Genomic DNA, 19,868 nt, shown 5'->3' on the forward strand with positions numbered 1-19,868 from the left:
TGACCTAGCAGTTTGCACAATTTCCATGTTTTTTTCTCTTATTACTAATTGTTGCCCTGTTTTGTTAGTGATGTCGGTAGCAATTGTCAGTCACGTGCCAGCTAGCTTGCTGAACATAGCCAAGAAGGAACACGTTACTTCTCTTTAATGTTGCCAACATTGCTAACCCTCACAATCTCGCTTCTCTTTTTTAACTTCATAATTTCTTAAAGGGACGGGAAACTCAAAATTTTTCTTTCATGATTTAGAAAGAGCATGCAATTTTGAACAACTTTCCAAATTACTTCTATTATCTAATTTGTTTCATTGTCTTGATATTTGTTGAGAAGCATATCTAATTAGGCCCAGGAGCTGCTGATGGTGGCTGCACTTGTTTGATTGGCTCACCCATGTGCATTGCTATTTGTTATTCAAATGATACCTAAAGAATGAAGCAAATAGATAAAAGTAAATTGGAATGCTGTTTAAAATTGTATTCTTTACTTGAATCATGAAATACAATTTTGGGGTTTCATGTCCCTTTAAGAGAAATTAAACTCAACATCACTCCCCCCCCCTAAAATTGTTTGTTTATTTAAAGGGATATAAAAGTGCACAGAGAACCTTTTCTAATAGGTTAGTGTAGATTGTCAGACCCAGATACATACTACGCAGTGATTGTATAAATTCATTCAGAAGCTCAAATACACCTCCCCCTAATTGGTGACTGTAAAGGTGATGAGATACTTTTACCCCCAGGTGGGGCGTATTATTGAAGTGTACTGAAACAGCAAACCTTTGCAATTTTGTTTTATGCAGATGTTTTGTAATACAGTGTTTAACTGCACATATTTACTGTGCCAATATATAAACACTTTAATGTGTTTTGTGTTTGAGAGCTAAAAATGTCACTGTAATATTGCAGGTGGATCAGTAACTGCTCTCAATCCACCTCTACATATACACAACTCACTGATTATAGCAAAAAAACCTTTAGATTCATGTACAGTACATTATTTGTATGCTTCTACTCTCAAATCAAATATCTGCTTCTTAAAGGGACAGTTAAGGCATAATTAGACATTCATGATTCAGAGCATACAACTCTCCAATGTACTTATATTATTTAATTTGCTTCCTTCTCTTGTTTTCATTTGCTGAAAGTTTTATCTAGGTAAGCTCAGGAGCAGCACAGAACCTAGGTTCTAGTTGCTGATTGGTGGCTGCATATATGTATACAGATTGTCATTGGCTCACCCATGTGTTCAGTTAGAAACCAAAAGTGCATTGCTGCTCCTTCAACAAATGATACCAAGAGAATGGAGCACTTTTGATAATAGAAGTAAATGGAAAGTTGTTAAAAACTGTGGCCTAGATTTGGAGTTCGGCGGTAGCCGTCAAAACCAGCGTTAGAGGCTCCTAACGCTGGTTTTGGCCGCCCGCTGGTATTTGGAGTCAGTGATTAAAGGGTCTAACGCTCACTTTTCAGCCGCGACTTTTCCATACCGCAGATCCCCCTACGCCATTTGCGTAGCCTATCTTTTCAATGGGATCTTTCTAACGCCGGTATTTAGAGTCGTTTCTGAAGTGAGCGTTAGAGATCTAACGACAAGATTCCAGCCGCCTGAAAATAGCAGGAGTTAAGAGCTTTCTGGCTAACGCCGGTTTATAAAGCTCTTAACTACTGTACCCTAAAGTACACTAACACCCATAAACTACCTATGTACCCCTAAACCGAGCTCCCCCCACATCGCCGCCACTCGATTAAAATTTTTAACCCCTAATCTGCCGACCGCCACCTACGTTATACTTATGTACCCCTAATCTGCTGCCCCTAACCCCGCCGACCCCTATATTATATTTCTTAACCCCTAACTTGCCCCCCACAACGTCGCCGCAAGCTACTTAACATAATTAACCCCTAATCTTCCGACCGCAAATCGCCGCCACCTACGTTATCCCTATGTACCCCTAATCTGCTACCCCTAACATCGCCGACCCCTATATTATATTTATTAACCCCTAATCTGCCCCCCTCAACGTCGCCGACACCTGCCTACACTTATTAACCCCTAATCTGCCGAGCGGACCTGAGCGCTACTATAATAAAGTTATGAACCCCTAACCCGCCTCACTAACCCTATCATAAATAGTATTAACCCCTAATCTGCCCTCCCTAACATCGCCGACACCTAACTTCAATTATTAACCCCTAATCTGCCGACCGGAGCTCACCGCTATTCTAATAAATGTATTAACCCCTAAAGCTAAGTCTAACCCTAACACTAACACCCCCCTAAGTTAAATATAATTTTTATCTAACGAAATAAATTAACTCTTATTAAATAAATGATTCCTATTTAAAGCTAAATACTTACCTGTAAAATACATCCTAATATAGCTACAATATAAATTATAATTATATTATAGCTATTTTAGGATTAATATTTATTTTACAGGCAACTTTGTAATTATTTTAACCAGGTACAATAGCTATTAAATAGTTAAGAACTATTTAATAGTTACCTAGTTAAAATAATAACAAAATTACCTGTAAAATAAGTCCTAACCTAAGATATAATTAAACCTAACACTACCCTATCAATAAAATAATTAAATAAACTACCTACAATTACCTACAATTAACCTAACACTACACTATCAATAAATTAATTAAACACAATTCCTACAAATAAATACAATTAAATAAACTAGCTAAAGTACAAAAAATAAAAAAGATCTAAGTTACAGAAAATAAAAAAATATTTACAAACATAATAAAAATATTACAACAATTTTAAACTAATTACACCTACTCTAAGCCCCCTAATAAATTAACAAAGCCCCCCAAAATAAAAAATTCCCTACCCTATTCTAAATTAAAAAAGTTACAAGCTCTTTTACCTTACCAGCCCTGAACAGGGCCCTTTGCGGGGCATGCCCCAAGAATTTCAGCTCTTTTGCCTGTAAAAGAATAAATACAATACCCCCCCCCCAACATTACAACCCACCACCCACATACCCCTAATCTAACCCAAACCCCCCTTAAATAAACCTAACACTAAGCCCCTGAAGATCTTCCTACCTTGTCTTCACCATACCAGGTTCACCGATCCGTCCTGAAGAGCTCCTCCGATGTCCTGATCCAAGCCCAAGCGGGGGCTGAAGAGGTCCATGATCCGGTCAAAGTCTTCATCCAAGCGGGGCAGAAGAGGATCTTCCATCCGATTGAAGTCATCATCCAGGCGGCATCTTCGATCTTCTTCCATCCGGAGCGAAGCGGCAGGATCCTGAAGACATCCAGCGCGGAACATCCATCCGGACCGACGACTGAACGACGAATGACTGTTCCTTTAAGGGACGTCATCCAAGATGGCGTCCCTCGAATTCCGATTGGCTGATAGGATTCTATCAGCCAATCGGAATTAAGGTAGGAATTTTCTGATTGGCTGATGGAATCAGCCAATCAGAATCAAGTTCAATCCGATTGGCTGATCCAATCAGCCAATCAGATTGAGCTTGCATTCTATTGGCTGTTCCGATCAGCCAATAGAATGCGAGCTCAATCTGATTGGCTGATTGGATCGGCCAATCGGATTGAACTGGATTCTGATTGGCTGATTCCATCAGCCAATCAGAAAATTCCTACCTTAATTCCGATTGGCTGATAGAATCCTATCAGCCAATCGGAATTCGAGGGACGCCATCTTGGATGACGTCCCTTAAAGGAACAGTCATTCGTCGTTCAGTCGTCGGTCCGGATGGATGTTCCGCGCTGGATGTCTTCAGGATCCTGCCGCTTCGCTCCGGATGGAAGAAGATCGAAGATGCCGCCTGGATGATGACTTCAATCGGATGGAAGATCCTCTTCTGCCCCGCTTGGATGAAGACTTTGACCGGATCATGGACCTCTTCAGCCCCCGCTTGGGCTTGGATCAGGACATCGGAGGAGCTCTTCAGGACGGATCGGTGAACCTGGTATGGTGAAGACAAGGTAGGAAGATCTTCAGGGGCTTAGTGTTAGGTTTATTTAAGGGGGGTTTGGGTTAGATTAGGGGTATGTGGGTGGTGGGTTGTAATGTTGGGGGGGGGGTATTGTATTTATTCTTTTACAGGCAAAAAAGCTGAAATTCTTGGGGCATGCCCCGCAAAGGGCCCTGTTCAGGGCTGGTAAGGTAAAAGAGCTTGTAACTTTTTTAATTTAGAATAGGGTAGGGATTTTTTTATTTTGGGGGGCTTTGTTATTTTATTAGGGGGCTTAGAGTAGGTGTAATTAGTTTAAAATTGTTGTAATATTTTTCTTATGTTTGTAAATATTTTTTTATTTTCTGTAACTTAGATCTTTTTTATTTTTTGTACTTTAGCTAGTTTATTTAATTGTATTTATTTGTAGGAATTGTGTTTAATTAATTTATTGATAGTGTAGTGTTAGGTTAATTGTAGGTAATTGTAGGTAGTTTATTTAATTATTTTATTGATAGGGTAGTGTTAGGTTTAATTATATCTTAAGTTAGGACTTATTTTACAGGTAATTTTGTTATTATTTTAACTAGGTAACTATTAAATAGTTTTTAACTATTTAATAGCTATTGTACCTGGTTAAAATAATTACAAAGTTACCTGTAAAATAAATATTAATCCTATAATAGCTATAATATAATTATAATTTATATTGTAGCTATATTAGGATGTATTTTACAGGTAAGTATTTAGCTTTAAATAGGAATCATTTATTTAATAAGAGTTAATTTATTTCGTTAGATAAAAATTATATTTAACTTAGGGGGGTGTTAGTGTTAGGGTTAGACTTAGCTTTAGGGGTTAATACATTTATTAGAATAGCGGTGAGCTCCGGTCGGCAGATTAGGGGTTAATAATTGAAGTTAGGTGTCGGCGATGTTAGGGAGGGCAGATTAGGGGTTAATACTATTTATGATAGGGTTAGTGAGGCGGATTAGGGGTTAATAACTTTATTATAGTAGCGCTCAGGTCCGCTCGGCAGATTAGGGGTTAATAAGTGTAGGCAGGTGTCGGCGACGTTGAGGGGGGCAGATTAGGGGTTAATAAATATAATATAGGGGTCGGCGATGTTAGGGCAGCAGATTAGGGGTACATAGGGATAACGTAGGTTGCGGCGGTTTACGGAGTGGCAGATTAGGGGTTTAAAAAAATATGCAGGGGTCAGCGATAGCGGGGGCGGCAGATAAGGGGTTAATAAGTGTAAGGCTAGGGGTGTTTAGACTCGGGGTACATGTTAGGGTGTTAGGTGCAGACGTAGGAAGTGTTTCCCCATAGGAAACAATGGGGCTGCGTTAGGAGCTGAACGCTGCTTTTTTGCAGGTGTTAGGTTTTTTTTCAGCTCAAACAGCCCCATTGTTTCCTATGGGAGAATCGTGCACGAGCACGTTTTTGAGGCCGGCCGCGTCCGTAAGCAACTCTGGTATCGAGAGTTGCATTTGCGGTAAAAATGCTCTACGCTCCTTTTTTGGAGCCTAACGCAGCATTTGATTAAACTCTCGATACCAGAGTTAAATTTATGGTGCGGCCAGAAAAAAGCCCGCGGAGCGTTAGCAGCCCTTTTACCGCCGAACTCCAAATCTAGGCCTGTATGTTCTACCTAAATCATGAAAGAAACATTTTGGGTTTCATGTCCCTTTAATATCGCTTACCCACAAACCTATTTGAGAAAGATGATCCTGAAATGAGACACAGTCTGAATAGCGGTTTAACAACAAATCCTTATTAGATATCTGAATCTACCAGTGATACAACATTTATAGCCATTCATTGGTTTAAATGGGTTGGAATGTTAATGTGAATCTGTTTATTAGCAGATTCCCTCTTCTGCTGCAGTCGAGTTGTGAAATGATTTTATAGTAGATGGCTGATTTTAATATAATTTGCATTTCATTTTTTTAGGATGTTGGCAAAAGATGAACTTATGGCAACACTTCAGAAATGTGTGGAAGTTTTAAAGCCGTATTCTGGAAAACAGCTTGGCAATGCATTAGAAAAGCTGGAGGAGTTCCTGGTTCTTTTCCAGAGTCTTGAAGGTAAACGTCTAGTAAACAGCCCACTCTGCTGGCAGCAAATGAATAAAAACCCATGGTAACTGGTGGGGCTTTGATGTGTATCCACCCACTTGTATACATTAGTGTGCACCTTTTGCTTTTAGCCATCTGGAAAATAAGTAATATATCCTAATCACTCCCTGATCTTACTGTAAAACTGATGTTTAGTAGAATTACTCCAACAGCTTGATCTATAAGTGTATTCACAGTACTTGTTTTTATCCTTTATAAATTCTGATTCCCACATATATATTCGAGGGAGTAGATTTTCATCCTTTGGATACAATTGTGAAAAGCGCAACCTGTAAAGCACTAGATTACAAGTGTGTTGTGTGTATGAAGAGGTGGCTTTAGGACAGTTACTGATACATCTGCAATATTACAGTGACATCTTTAGCTCTCAAACACAAAAGGGACATTAAAGTGTTTATATATATATATATATATATATATATATATATATTGGCATAGTAAATATGTGCAGTTAAACACTACATTACAAGACATCTGCATCAAACAATGTTTTTATTTTAAAAGGGTTATGTAGTTAGCAAAAATTGCAGTGGTTTAGTGTTACAGAGAACTTTAATGATACACCCTTGAAAGGCCTTGAGGTGAATGTATCTTAACTCATTTGCAGTCTCCAATTAGGGGGAGGTGTATATGAGGGTTTGGACTAATTCATGCAGTCACTGGGTAGTAGGTATCGGAGTCTGACAACATACAGCATATCATCAGGAACATTAAACCCTGCTAGACCAATACTTTATCAGCTCATAACTGTCCTCAGCAAAGCAGACCTAAGGAGAACAGAATGTTAAAGCTAGGGAAACTTTAAAGGACATGTAACTCAAAATGCTACTGTCATGTATATGAAAGAGCAGCAGTTAAATGTGTTAAAAATGTTTGTTTTTCATGCAAAGGGTTAGTAAAAGTTGTTTAAATTGGGGGGGGCGGAGTTGACTGCCAGAGTGAGAGGACGTGTTACCTGAGAGCTCCTCTCTTTTTTGCCTAAAACTACCTAAAATCAAAGCTAAAAACCCATATCTACAAGATAAATAGTAGATTTCCTGCTCCTAAGACAGTCTGGGACATCAGAGAGATCTAACTGAGGATTTCGTGCAACTTTATCTGACTAGTGAGCGGAGCTGGCGTGTTGCGCATTTCATTTTGCTATCCGGAGCAGCTAATCTAAGTGAGCTCTTCACACCACTGAGGACTAGTTTTGTGGCTCAACCTCACTCCGGAGGGTCGGGGCTCCGCTCCGGAGTGCTAGGACACCATCTATCTACAACCAGCATCGTGACCACCAGAAGCTAGAGGTACTTCAGTTGCCGAATATTTCGGCGATCACCTACATCCCTGACCACGACTTACCGGATCAACCCACAATCCTCAGTGCTGACCATTGACCGGAGATTCTGGCTGAGCTCGGCGATCGGTGGTGACACGATACAACCGCAAGTAAGGCCCGTTAGCCCACAGGTGCGCCATTTCAATCCTGGCGCGAACATCCGCCATTTCTCCACACCTCAGGGAGAAAAACCGAAAAGTATTTAACCGGCGCTGGCCCAGGAATATCAATAACTACTGATCCTCAGAACTACATGGTGGGTAAGACCTTTATATAACCACTGTACATTGGCAATATTAATAATCCCAGTACTAAGCTTATTGCGCTCCCTCATCAGACTTTGAGGCCTGCAAGTGGCTAACAGGGACAGCTATTTCTCTTACTACCACCAGAATACATAAGAGTGGCTTGAGCTTCATATTATAACACAGCAACTTAAGGCTTTCACACTTTACCAATTATTGCTAGAGACTGTGCTTAAGTGATACTGACAGGATATAATTTCATCAGTTTTCCTATAAATTGAGGAGAAGAAAGTACAGGCAGATTGAGGAGGCGGCTGCTGCAAAGCTTATCTGCCCCATGTGGGATTCTAAAACAGCAATAGATGATTGTGAAATATACTGACAAGAACATACACATACCCTCCTTTTAGTGATATCTAACATCACAATTGATTTATACAAAACAAAAAAGACTGTCTTTTGCATTTGAACTGCAGTATTCCATGTTATCAGGATTGCACCAAAAAAAAAAAAAAAAAAAGCTACAGAAATAAACTGTGCAAGTGAGGATCTACAATCAAGCTCATATTTAAAGGGATACCTCATCATAATTGCTGAAGTCCAAATAGTATATTAATAAAGGCAATAGTGGATCATATTCCCCGTGTTATTTACTACAGTTAATGATATAATAATATCTACTATCAGATAACAAGACTCTCTTCTCCCTCTCCTGTTGGCTCACATACCCACGGGTCATACCCGCTCTCCTTTTCCCCTGCTGGAGGTCCGCTGATACTGTTGTGCGCTTGGGATTTTGATCTCTCTCCCCCCTTTCCTGCCGGCCCTCTTGCCTGCGGGTCATAACCCAAATACCCTGACCCACATCGCCCTGCAGGGGCAACTCCCTGGGAGAGAGATTAGACACTTCGAAGCAAGGCTGCAGATCATCCCATGTTACCATAACAACTGAGACCCTGCTGTCCACTTGCAGCATACTCCTTTTTACTAAGAGGCTCTAAGACACATTAACATGTAAGTCCCTTAGCAACAGCCCACGACCCCGCCAACCCATGATCACCTAACCAACATACTAGAAGTAAACGGATTCCCGCTAAAGCAGCCACACAGCAACGAAACAGCTTAAGGCCACACTTAAGAGCCCAGGCCTATAATGTCTCAACTCCATAAAAGAAAGCAAAAACCACACGCCACCCCTAAAAGAACGGTCGTTGACCATTTCCAGCACCCGACCAGAATGACTCATGCACGATCCGAGGATGATGGTTCTGATACTGGGAGCCTGTCAGACACCCAACCTGGCAAAACCTTAACAAAAAGAGTTTCTAGATTACCATCCATAGAAGGTGCCCCTAACAATCTGATGGACTCTATCACAACACTACTAGCAAGTCACCATGATTCCCTGTCAAGAAAATTCGACAAATCCCATGCTGACCTTAAAAAGGATATAGGCAGCATTGGAGAGCGAACAGATGCGCTGGAGCGCAGGCAGGAAGACCTTGCAGTGGATCATACCAATCTTCTGAGTTACTCCCAATGCTTGGCTGGTCAAATAACAGACCTAGAATTAAAGCTAGCGGACCTGGAAGACAGGTCACGCCGCAATAACATTCGAATTAAAGGTATCCCAGAGACTGTCCAACCACAGGATCTAGATGCTTACCTGCAAGACCTGTTCAAAGCAACACTGGGCGCTGACCTGGGCAATGAAACCCTAATTGACAGAGCACATAGAGCGGTCAGACCCAGATCTGCAGATGAGGGGAAGCCCCGTGATGTAATAGCCAAGCTTCACTATTACACATTCCGAGAAAAGATCATCCGAGTTCTTGCAAGAGAAAAGTCATTACCAGAAAAGTATGCTGATCTACAGATTTACCCTGACCTCTCCCCGCACACACTCCAAATTCGTAGACACTACCATCCGTATACCAAGATTCTCAGAGATAAGGGCCTTAAATATAGATGGGGCTACCCAGTTCGACTGTTCATCACCAAAGACAGCCAACAATACCTCGCAACGACGCCACAACAGGCCAGAGAACTTTTACTGAAATGGGAATTGCTCCCACGAGACGTAGGAGACCGTGATCCTGGCCCTGCTGAGAACAGCGGACTTAGGGCCTCTGCACCAACCTGGAGACCGCTGCCACAACGGCCGACACCCACTTCCAAAAGACCCCTAGACTCAAGGGACTTATCCTTAGCTGAAGATACATAGGGAATCCGTTTACAGCTTTATTAATACAGTTTTGCATCGATCCAGAGACTATTGTGGGCTTCTCCCACGCACGCTTTCTAAAAGGAACCTAAAGCCACAGATGAAGATGGGTGAGACATCCAGATTTCATGCTAACTTAAACTATGTACTTTCACATTTCCATAGTTTTGTAGTTGAACTGATAACCTCACTGGGTACTATGGTTTAAATACAAGTTGTACTTGCTCTCCCTGTTAACGATCTAACCATAGAACATTCAATATACACAATATATACATTGATAGTGCCCAATATAATCAGACATGATTACCCCTATGTTTATTGTTGATTGAATGAAGGATAAACTGTAATGTCTCACCCTAGTTATGTTATTTCCCTAAGTATGTTCCTCATATTGCTTTGAAATGTTTGCTCTGTCTACTTAACAACAGGATACGCTGACAGAGATCTGACCAGCTGACTCCGCACTACATCTTCTGGCTTTCCTCCTGACCCTTACACCCTGCTAGCCTACACTCGACTTACCCCTAAATGACAATATACTTACACCCGATTATAGGTGACACAAGTTACAATATGGCTACTAGAGGAAGTAAGACCAGAGTATATATATAAGTTAACTAGAACCACAACCCCCGACCTTATACAGAAGCAGCTCACTAACACAGACTTAGCTACCTATCACTTTTCCATCTCTGTAAGGCCGTTCACCCAACCAGAAAATCATGTCCCCTCCTTGATTAGGTCCTACACGATAAGCCAGGTACTTCTACAGCCCTAATTGACAGATATCTACTACCTTTTATTAAGGTGTCACTTGGCCAGATGACAGAGCACATTCCCCCTCTGGTTTGATAGTTTTATTATATGTTCTTGTCTAATACTGTTTAACATGTTGTATATCTATTTAAGTATGTTACGTTATATTTATGTTGTATTCTAAACGCAGTATTGTTATTGGGTTTGGCGGAGGTAACGGCTGACCTCTGCACCTCTCCGCCCCACAAAAATAGTTGTGCCCCCCTGATAGACATCAGGAGAGACACTCATTGCGAAAGTGATTCTTGACACTTTTTTTTCCCTCAACCTTTCATTACTCTTTCATAAGAATAATATTTAGGACACCCGATTTCTAGACTATAGCAGGCACCACAGCTTGACAGACTACCGTTCCGGCCTCCTCGATAGCAGCCCCCACATTCCCTTCCACTCAGGTTGTACCCCTTCCTCTATCCCTAAACTGACCTAGCAATGGCACCGATCAGAATAGCTACTCTCAATGCGCAGGGACTCAATTCCCCTACGAAGAGGAAACTCTTGCAAAATTATATCCGTACACACAAGATCCACATTCTGTTCCTCCAGGAGACACATTGGTCAGGAGAAACTAATACCATTAAGGGCACGCGACATTACCCTATCTGTGAAATCGCTTCTAATAACACAGGGAAGACACGAGGAGTGGCAATTCTACTCAGTAGAGATCTAACCTACACATTAGAGCACATTGAGAAAGATTCAGAAGGTAGATTCCTCATACTAATCTGTAAACTTAATGGCGTCCAATACACCCTAGCCTCAGTATACGCACCAAATACAAAGCAGATCCCCTTTGTAAGGCAGGTCCTAGCCAGGATAGACCAACTAAAGAGAGGCCACCTAATCATTGGGGGAGACCTCAACATGGTGTGGGACCCACATAGAGATAAGAGATCCCCCCTCATCACTCACTCAGATAGAAATACCTCGTCAACCTCCAATGCCTTCAGAAAACTCATGTTCCAACATTGTCTATACGATGCATGGAGGTGCCTAGCCCCTACTGTTATAGATTTCACACACTATTCCAAAGCACACAATTCCTCTTCGAGGATCGACTTTGTTATATGTGACTCCTGGTCCCTTGATAAGATGACAAATCCGACTATCCAACCATGCACATGGTCAGACCATGATATGGTCTATTTAGACTTCTCTGAATTACAGACCTTGACTAGTAGACCCCCTTGGAAACTCCCTGACCAACTATTGACTGAGAGAGAGCTACCCTCACTTCTCAGGGAATTAACTGACTTCCTGACACACAATGACACAGGCTCCACTACCCTAGACATGGTCTGGGCAGCCCTTAAGGCATTCTTAAGAGGATATTTCATCAAGACGTTAGCTCACCGTCGTAAGACAGGATACCAGCCCTTAGCCAAGCTCTATGGAGAGCTTTATTCTTTAGAGGCTACTAACATATCATGCCCCGAATCCCTATTAGCCCAACAGATAGGCCGCATTAGAGATGAAATTGCCAGAAGAGAAACCTTGCGAGTGCAGGACAGTTTACATAGACTTAAGCAGCTATATTATTACAAAGGCAATAGGGCAGACAGGCTGTTAGCCAATAAACTCAGAAAGCGCACACAGCAGAGCAGGATAGCCTCTATCACAACTCAGAAGGGACCGGTCCACTCCCCCAAAGCAATAGGAGTAGCCTTCGCAGAATATTACTCCTCCCTCTATAACATCGCGTCAGCTGAGCTGACGACTAAAGCCACTCCAGATGACATCCGTCAGTTCCTGGAGGGACTAGACCTACCTATACTGACAGCTGATGCCAAGGCCGCACTAGCAAAGCAGTTTACATTAAGGGAGGTCAGCATGGCCATAGCTGATCTGGCACCCCACAAAGCCCCGGGACCAGATGGCTTCACTGTCGCCTTCTATCAAGCCCTTAGCTCCTCACTCTCTCCATTTCTGCTTCGTCTCTTCAATAGAGTGGCCCAACGCGGTGAATTCCTCCCAGAATTCTTGGAGGCTAACATCACTACGATCCACAAAGATGGCAAGGACCCATCGCTATGCTCTAGCTATAGGCCCATCTCCCTCATAAATGTTGACGCCAAGATCTACGCCAAGATCCTTGCCAACAGACTAAACACACACCTACAGACACTAATACATTTAGATCAAGTAGGTTTTGTCCTCAATAGACAAGGCTCCGATAATACGCGCCGTCTCCTGAACATATATTCAGAGGTAGCGGACCTAGGCCTACCCATGCTCACTCTGTCACTCGACGCTGAAAAAGCGTTTGACAGAGTGAGATGGGACTATCTGACTCAGACCCTGATGGCATTTGGGATCCCTGATGCTTATATCAAAGCTACCATGGCGCTTTACTCATCCCCCACAGCCGTGGTGAGAGGCTTGGGTTTCTGCTCCCCCACGATACGGATCACGAACGGGACAAGACAGGGGTGTCCCCTGTCCCCCCTCCTGTTCGTACTGGCAATCGAACCGCTAGGCGCAGCCATTAGGAAGTGCCCTGAAATACAGGGACTCCAGCTCCATGACACCATTCAGAAACTAGCTCTATTCGCAGACGACCTTACGGTCTTCCTCACGGAGCCCCTAGATTCTCTCCCTTCATTGTTCCACCTACTGCAGAAATTTGGCGAACTCTCATATTACAAAATAAATGTTAGTAAAACTGAGGTATATTCCCTCAATCTCCCTTTGGAAGAGGAACGCAACATTCGGCTCCTTTATCCTTTCAATTGGTCCAGAACGGGCATTAAACATCTAGGCATATTTCTATCTCATTCCAAACGGATCATTATATGAGAAAACTATGAGAAATTACTAAAGGAGATCACACTCGAATTGAATACCAATAGGTATGGCGAGATCTCATGGTTTGGCAGAATAGCGGCTCTCAAAATGATGGTCCTGCCTAGACTCACATACGCGTTCCGATGTATTCCTATCCCAATTCCAGTATCTTTGATCCGGAAGTTCCAGACTCTCTTTAATGCCTACACTTGGCATAACAAGAGACCACGAGTCGCAGCCCACATACTGCAAGCTCCCATAGAGAGAGGAGGTGCGGGCCTTCCTAACGTGAGGAAATACCATGAGGCAGCAATGGTCACCCATGCTTCAGCGTGGGGTAACGACCTTCCAGAGACCAGATGGAAGGAGCTAGAACGGGCATCCCTGCCGGGACTGATGGAACTGGAGGACCTTCTGTGGTTCCCTCCACATTGGCGGACAAAAATTTGCATCCCTAATAACATAGTTAAGGAGTGCCAGGAGACCTGGCTGAAATTGAGACATAACAGACTCATAGCCCCACACCCCTCACCCACACATTCTATCAGAGGCCTCCTTATGGGTTTGCCTGATATTCCTGTCAACTCCTGGTCTACCACGGAAGTGAACTCTCTAGCAGACTTCTATGATAATAAGAAGTTGAAAACCCATACGGCCATGTTGGCTCTACCCTCTGTAACCCCGAGGCTCCATTTTACACTTCTTCGCCTTCGAGCGTTAATGCGTTCTTGGGGCTTTTTAGAAGATGCGCTGAGAGACCCTACCCTATGGGAATTACGCTGGAAGGCTAACCTTCAACTCCACAAGCCTCTCTCGGTACACTACCAGTGCCTACTGGGAGACCCTGTCCCCTCCAAAACTATCCACATGGAGGCCTGGGAGAAAGACCTACAACTCAACTGCCCACTAGAGGCTTGGGAGGAAGCAATTAGTATCACCAAAAAGGCCACCCATTGTGTCACCCTATATGAGCTTTATTTTAAGCTACTTACAAGATGGCATTTAGTACCTACTAAACTGCAGAAGCTCTACCCTGATCACTCCCCCATCTGCTGGCGAGAGTGTGGAGAGAGGGGCTCCCCGACACATATTTGGTGGTCATGCCCAAAACTGTCAGGTCTCTGGAAAAGGGTGGAAGCCCTATGTAAGGACCTTGAGCTGGTGGAAACAGTCAGCCCGGCCTTGGCGATACTACATTTGGGAGTGGACCTGCTCCCTAGAGCTAAACGAAACCTACTAATATACATCCTCATCTCCACCAAACTACTTGTAGCCAGAAATTGGAAGAAAAGCCAGCCCCCCAGATGGCAGGGAGTAGTAGACTGTATGAATTACATCAGAAGTATGGAAAATTATGTATATGGAGAACGCAAAACACTGACTGATTTCTGCCTTATCTGGGAACCATGGGACACTCTTATGTCCCATAATGTACGCAACTAGACTACCTGACATTTGACACTGCCACCATACCTTTACAACCATTCCCCCACATCCTGCTATACGAGGAGACCGGATACGGGACACCCAAGGGAGCTGGCGACGGTGTTACTATGGCCTCCCTTGACCCCCACAAGATGCGTGGTGCAATAAACTAAACCCCCATACATGCTCATCCCAGCTGCGCCTGCAATATTCCCCTATCACATAGTCCTAACAATCCTATATGCTAACCCAAAAGCCGTCCCAGTTGTATATTCACTAAAAAGAGCCACTAAGCTCCACATTGTCTAGTAAGATCCTAACTGACGGCCTCTGTAAAAACGAGGTACGTGTACCAATTGAGGCGGTAATACGCCCCATGTTATGTAGTTTATGTACTGTGATATATTGTTATTTACTTTGTTATGATGCATAAGCTGTATGCCTTGTGATTTACCTCAATAAAAACTATTTTAAAAAAAAAAAAAAGTTGTTTAAATTAAATTTAAAATGAAACAGGAAGTGCATGATTTTTTACTGCTGTGTCCGGGACTGTTGCTTACTGGCTGCTAGGGACACTCGAGCGATAACTGACATGAATTTTACCGCACACACCCATAGAAGTCTATGTGAGGGCTTTAGCGCACTTTCACTATCTGACATACAGATGTTGGTGTGCGCTATACTATTGCTCCAGGGATAAAAATATAACCTTGGACTTGTGAAATGAGCACATAATAGAGGCTGTATTGATTGTGCGCAAGCAATGTTAACAATAGCACAAATATTTCTGTGCTCAGCTTGTAATCTAGAATGTGAATACCTAGGCTTAAAGTGATGGTAAATCCAAGTGTATAAAAAAAACGCTAGGATTTACCATCACTAAAAATAAACATTAGTTCCGGTCATAACTTCTTCTTCAATGAGGTGACGTTTTCACCTCTAAACCAATAGCTGTGCTAGCGGTGGAAACGTCACCTCATTGAAGAAGAGCGCTGTGCCGTGGGCAGCTGAGTTAGCAATATACTTGCAGCACATATAGGGTGAGTTTAACAGTGGTTTTTTTTTTTACTAAAACTATTAATTTTAGTGATGGTAAATCCTAGCATTTTGTTATACGCTTGGATTTACCATCACTTTAGATGCTACATTTTATTGCATGTAAAAGGTTAAGATACTAGAGACTTATAATAAAAAATAATTTTCTCTCACATTTTTGTAGAGCTATATTTTAGAGTAGTCTGTATAAAGTTTGAAGTTTTTTTTTTTTCTGCTAGCGTTAGTTAAGTCTGGGTAGACAATCTTCTTCAGACATTTAGAGTATTTAGGGCATTTATAACCACTCCAGATCACTGTTGGGGACTATTTCACTTTGATGCTACTATGCTGCCTTTCCCTACACTTGAGAGCTTGCAAGGATACTTATGGACTGAGGCTAATTATCGGGGTATTTTTTCGCTGGTTCAGTGTGATCATACTGGATTATTTGCTGATTGCTACTGTAACTGCACTCATACTGATAGTCCAGTCTTGTTCCAGTAAACACATTAGGATTTAGGTTATTTGTGCCGTTATGTTTGTAGGCTTACTGTTTGGGGTTATATGGCTATATGTTTGTAGGCTTACATTATGGGGTTAAATATGGCTAGATGTTTGTAAGCTTACCGTACGGGGTTATATACAGCTAGATGTTTGTAGGCTTACTGTACGGGGTTATATATGGCTAGATGTTTGTAGGCTTACTGTATGGGGTTATATATGGCTAGATGTTTGTAGGCTTACTGTATGGGGTTATATATATGGCTACATGTTTGTAGGCTTACTGTACAGGGTTATATATGGCTAGATGTTTGTAGGCTTACTGTATGGGGTTATATATATGGCTACATGTTTGTAGACTTACTTTATGGGGTTATATATGGGTAGATGTTTGTAGACTTACTGTATGGGGTTATATATATGGCTACATGTTTGTAGGCTTACTGTACAGGGTTATATATGGCTAGATGTTTGTAGGCTTACTGTATGGGGTTATATATATGGCTACATGTTTGTAGGCTTACTGTACAGGGTTATATATGGCTAGATGTTTGTAGGCTTACTGTATGGAGTTATATACGGCTAGATTTTTGTAGGCTTACTGTATGGGGTTATATATGGCTAGATGTTTGTAGACTTACTGTATGGGGTTATATATGGCTAGATGTTTGTAGGCTTACTGTACAGGGTTATATATGGCTAGATGTTTGTAGACTTACTGTATGGGGTTATATATGGCTAGATGTTTGTAGGCTTACTTTATGGGGTTATACATTGCTAGATGTTTGTAGGCTTACTGTATGGGGTTATACATGGCTAGATGTTTGTAGGCTTACTGTACAGGGTTATATATGGCTAGATGTTTGTAGACTTACTGTATGGGGTTATATATGGCTAGATGTTTGTAGACTTACTGTATGGGGTTATATATGGCTAGATGTTTGTAGGCTTACTTTATGGGGTTATATATGGCTAGATGTTTGTAGGCTTACTTTATGGGGTTATACATGGCTAGATGTTTGTAGGCTTACTGTATGGAGTTATATATGGCTACATGTTTGTTTTTGTTTCCATAACCTTTCTCTAAGGGTAACTTTTGTATCAGTGTGGTTGCTGGGTTTCTGCAGTTTATTTTTCCCTGTCCCTGCTCTAACGTATTTGTTGTACAACACTTGCATATTTATTTCAGATTTGTAACATTGATATTTTGTGCACTTCCGTATTTTGTAATATTAGTTTAGTTATACTGTAAACAGTCTTAAAGGAGGCTAGAGATTGCAGCTACCTTGTGATGCACATTTTGTCTTTGTGCATTTTGTTTGTCATTTTAGTTTCATCTGCAGCTTTCTCTACACCCCTTAGCATAATTCTGCCATCTTTTCACTTCTGCATGCCTAACTGGCTCCACAAGCAGCTCTTTTGATTTGAGAAATGTCCCCCTCTCTTTACCAGGGCTTCTGGTGTACCTGCTATATTGGTGGGGCAAGTTAAAAGTTAAGATGTCCTACCTACTCACACCCCATTGTAAAGGACTTTGAGCAGCAAATCAATATGCCTGTCCCGGGACCGGCAAGGGAGTGAGCCTCATGCATTTTATATATTTCCCTATTCAGTTTAAGGAAGTTTACTATGAAATCTCATAAGAGTTGAGTGAAATCTCATGAGATCACAGTAAAACAGTTAATGACCTCAACATTGTTGATGCTGATTGGCTGTAATTCATTTCTTCATTTTTTATTTTTTTTTACATGCAGCTGAAGTATAACTTTTTACACAGGACTTACTCTGGTGAGCTGAGGAAATTGTAAGGTAAAATAACTTCCCTTTTTACATAGAGATGCTCAGGTGATATCCTGTCAGCTTTTTACAGTTATACTGCATGAGTTTCAAGTGATTTAGCATGAGTATTATGTCCCTTTAAAAAATGTTACTGGTGGTTTTCCTCTGTTTGTTTGGTAGAGGCCAAGGGGGATTTAAGTTATGGTTAGCATCTATTCTGTATCAATTTTGTTTTTGTTTGGATTTAACTTTACACCTTGAATCTTCTGTTGTATTTACCCTACAGAGGCGTCTGCCTAAGTTAACTGTTTGAGTACTATGTCTCTTAGCATCCCCTAAGTATGCTATAGTTTTATATTAAAGGGACATGGAACCCACATTTTTTCTTCCATGATTTAGAAAGATCATCCAATTTTAAACAACTTTCTAATTTACTTCTATTATCTATTTTGCTTCATTCTCTTGATATCCTTTGATGAAAAGCATATCTAGATAGGCTAAGTAGCTGCTGATTGGTGGCTGAACATAGATGCCTTGTGTGATTGGCTCACCCCTGTGCATTGCTATTTCTTCAGCAAAGGATATTTAAGGAATGAAGCACATTTGATAACAGAAGTAAATTGGAATGTTGTTTAAAATTGTATTATCTACCTAAATGATAAAATAAATATTTTTGGTTTAGTGTCCCTTTAAGTATATGTGGCTTCCATTTCTGCCTTAGACACTCATTTAGAGTTTGTGTTTTAAAGGCGTTTCTCTTCATTTTCAGTGCACATGCTCCGTTGCATCAGGCCTTTGACTGGCCACATAAAAGCAGTCCAGGTAAACAGACTTAACAGAGTTTTCAAGAAGTTTAGCCCAGGACTGCTCTTGATGTTGCAATCTTTGAAAATGTAATGCTAATTGCAGATTTATGCTTGTAGTGCCTGATTGCTGGTATGTGCTATACTGTTATAAAAGATGGTCTTAAAAGATTTACTGTAAAAGGCTGGGCAAGTATGTAATATCTACACATCTGTGTTATCATTTATGAGATAAGATGCTATCCAGCTATTTTCTTAAAAACGTTTTAAAGTGATGGTAAACTCTCCCCTTTTTAAAATCAGATCTGGAATGTAAGCACTATTTTAGATGAAGTTTAATTCATTAGCTGTAATGAAGATGCAGTATAACATGCTTTTTAATATAGATATGAAATTCAAATACTGCATGCTCCTCCGCCCACTTCAAAAGTAAAATTTTCTGTGAGCTAACAGATTGAATTGTTGTCCAATCAGCGCTCTCCCCATATGGCACTTTTGTTGTAGCTAGAGCATTGATTGGAGAGTAATTCAATCATTTAGCTGACAGAAAAATTGACTTTTGAAGTGGGTGGTGTAACGTGGGGTATTTGAATTTCATATCTATATTAAAAACTGTTATAGCGCATCTTCATTGCACATGATGACTAAAACTCCATCTAAAATAGCGCTTACATTCCAGATCTGATTTAAAAAGGGGAGAGTTTACCATCACTTTAAAGTATATTTGTTTGACCTTTCTCAAGATGGCTTTTTCCTTTCCAGGGAAGTATGTAGATGCATGTAAATCCTCCAATACAGGTAAATACATGTCTCTTAAGCAAGGACGTTCGTAAGTCATTTTTTGATCAA

At 41.3% G+C, this 19,868-nt stretch overlaps 1 protein-coding gene across 2 annotated transcripts in view; it reads left to right on the plus strand.

Annotated features, from left to right (window-relative positions):
* Nucleotides 1–19,868, plus strand: part of ORC3 (origin recognition complex subunit 3) — a 194,925-nt gene that overhangs the window by 57,716 nt on the left and 117,341 nt on the right. For both annotated transcript variants that reach the window (XM_053710528.1, XM_053710529.1), the window contains exon 15: nt 5,899–6,032. In XM_053710528.1, the coding sequence (XP_053566503.1) occupies nt 5,899–6,032 (134 nt within the window). The remainder of the gene's footprint in view (nt 1–5,898; nt 6,033–19,868) is intronic.

Source organism: Bombina bombina, chromosome 4 (genome assembly GCF_027579735.1).
Source record: "Bombina bombina isolate aBomBom1 chromosome 4, aBomBom1.pri, whole genome shotgun sequence".
NCBI classification, from domain to species: Eukaryota; Metazoa; Chordata; class Amphibia; order Anura; family Bombinatoridae; genus Bombina; species Bombina bombina.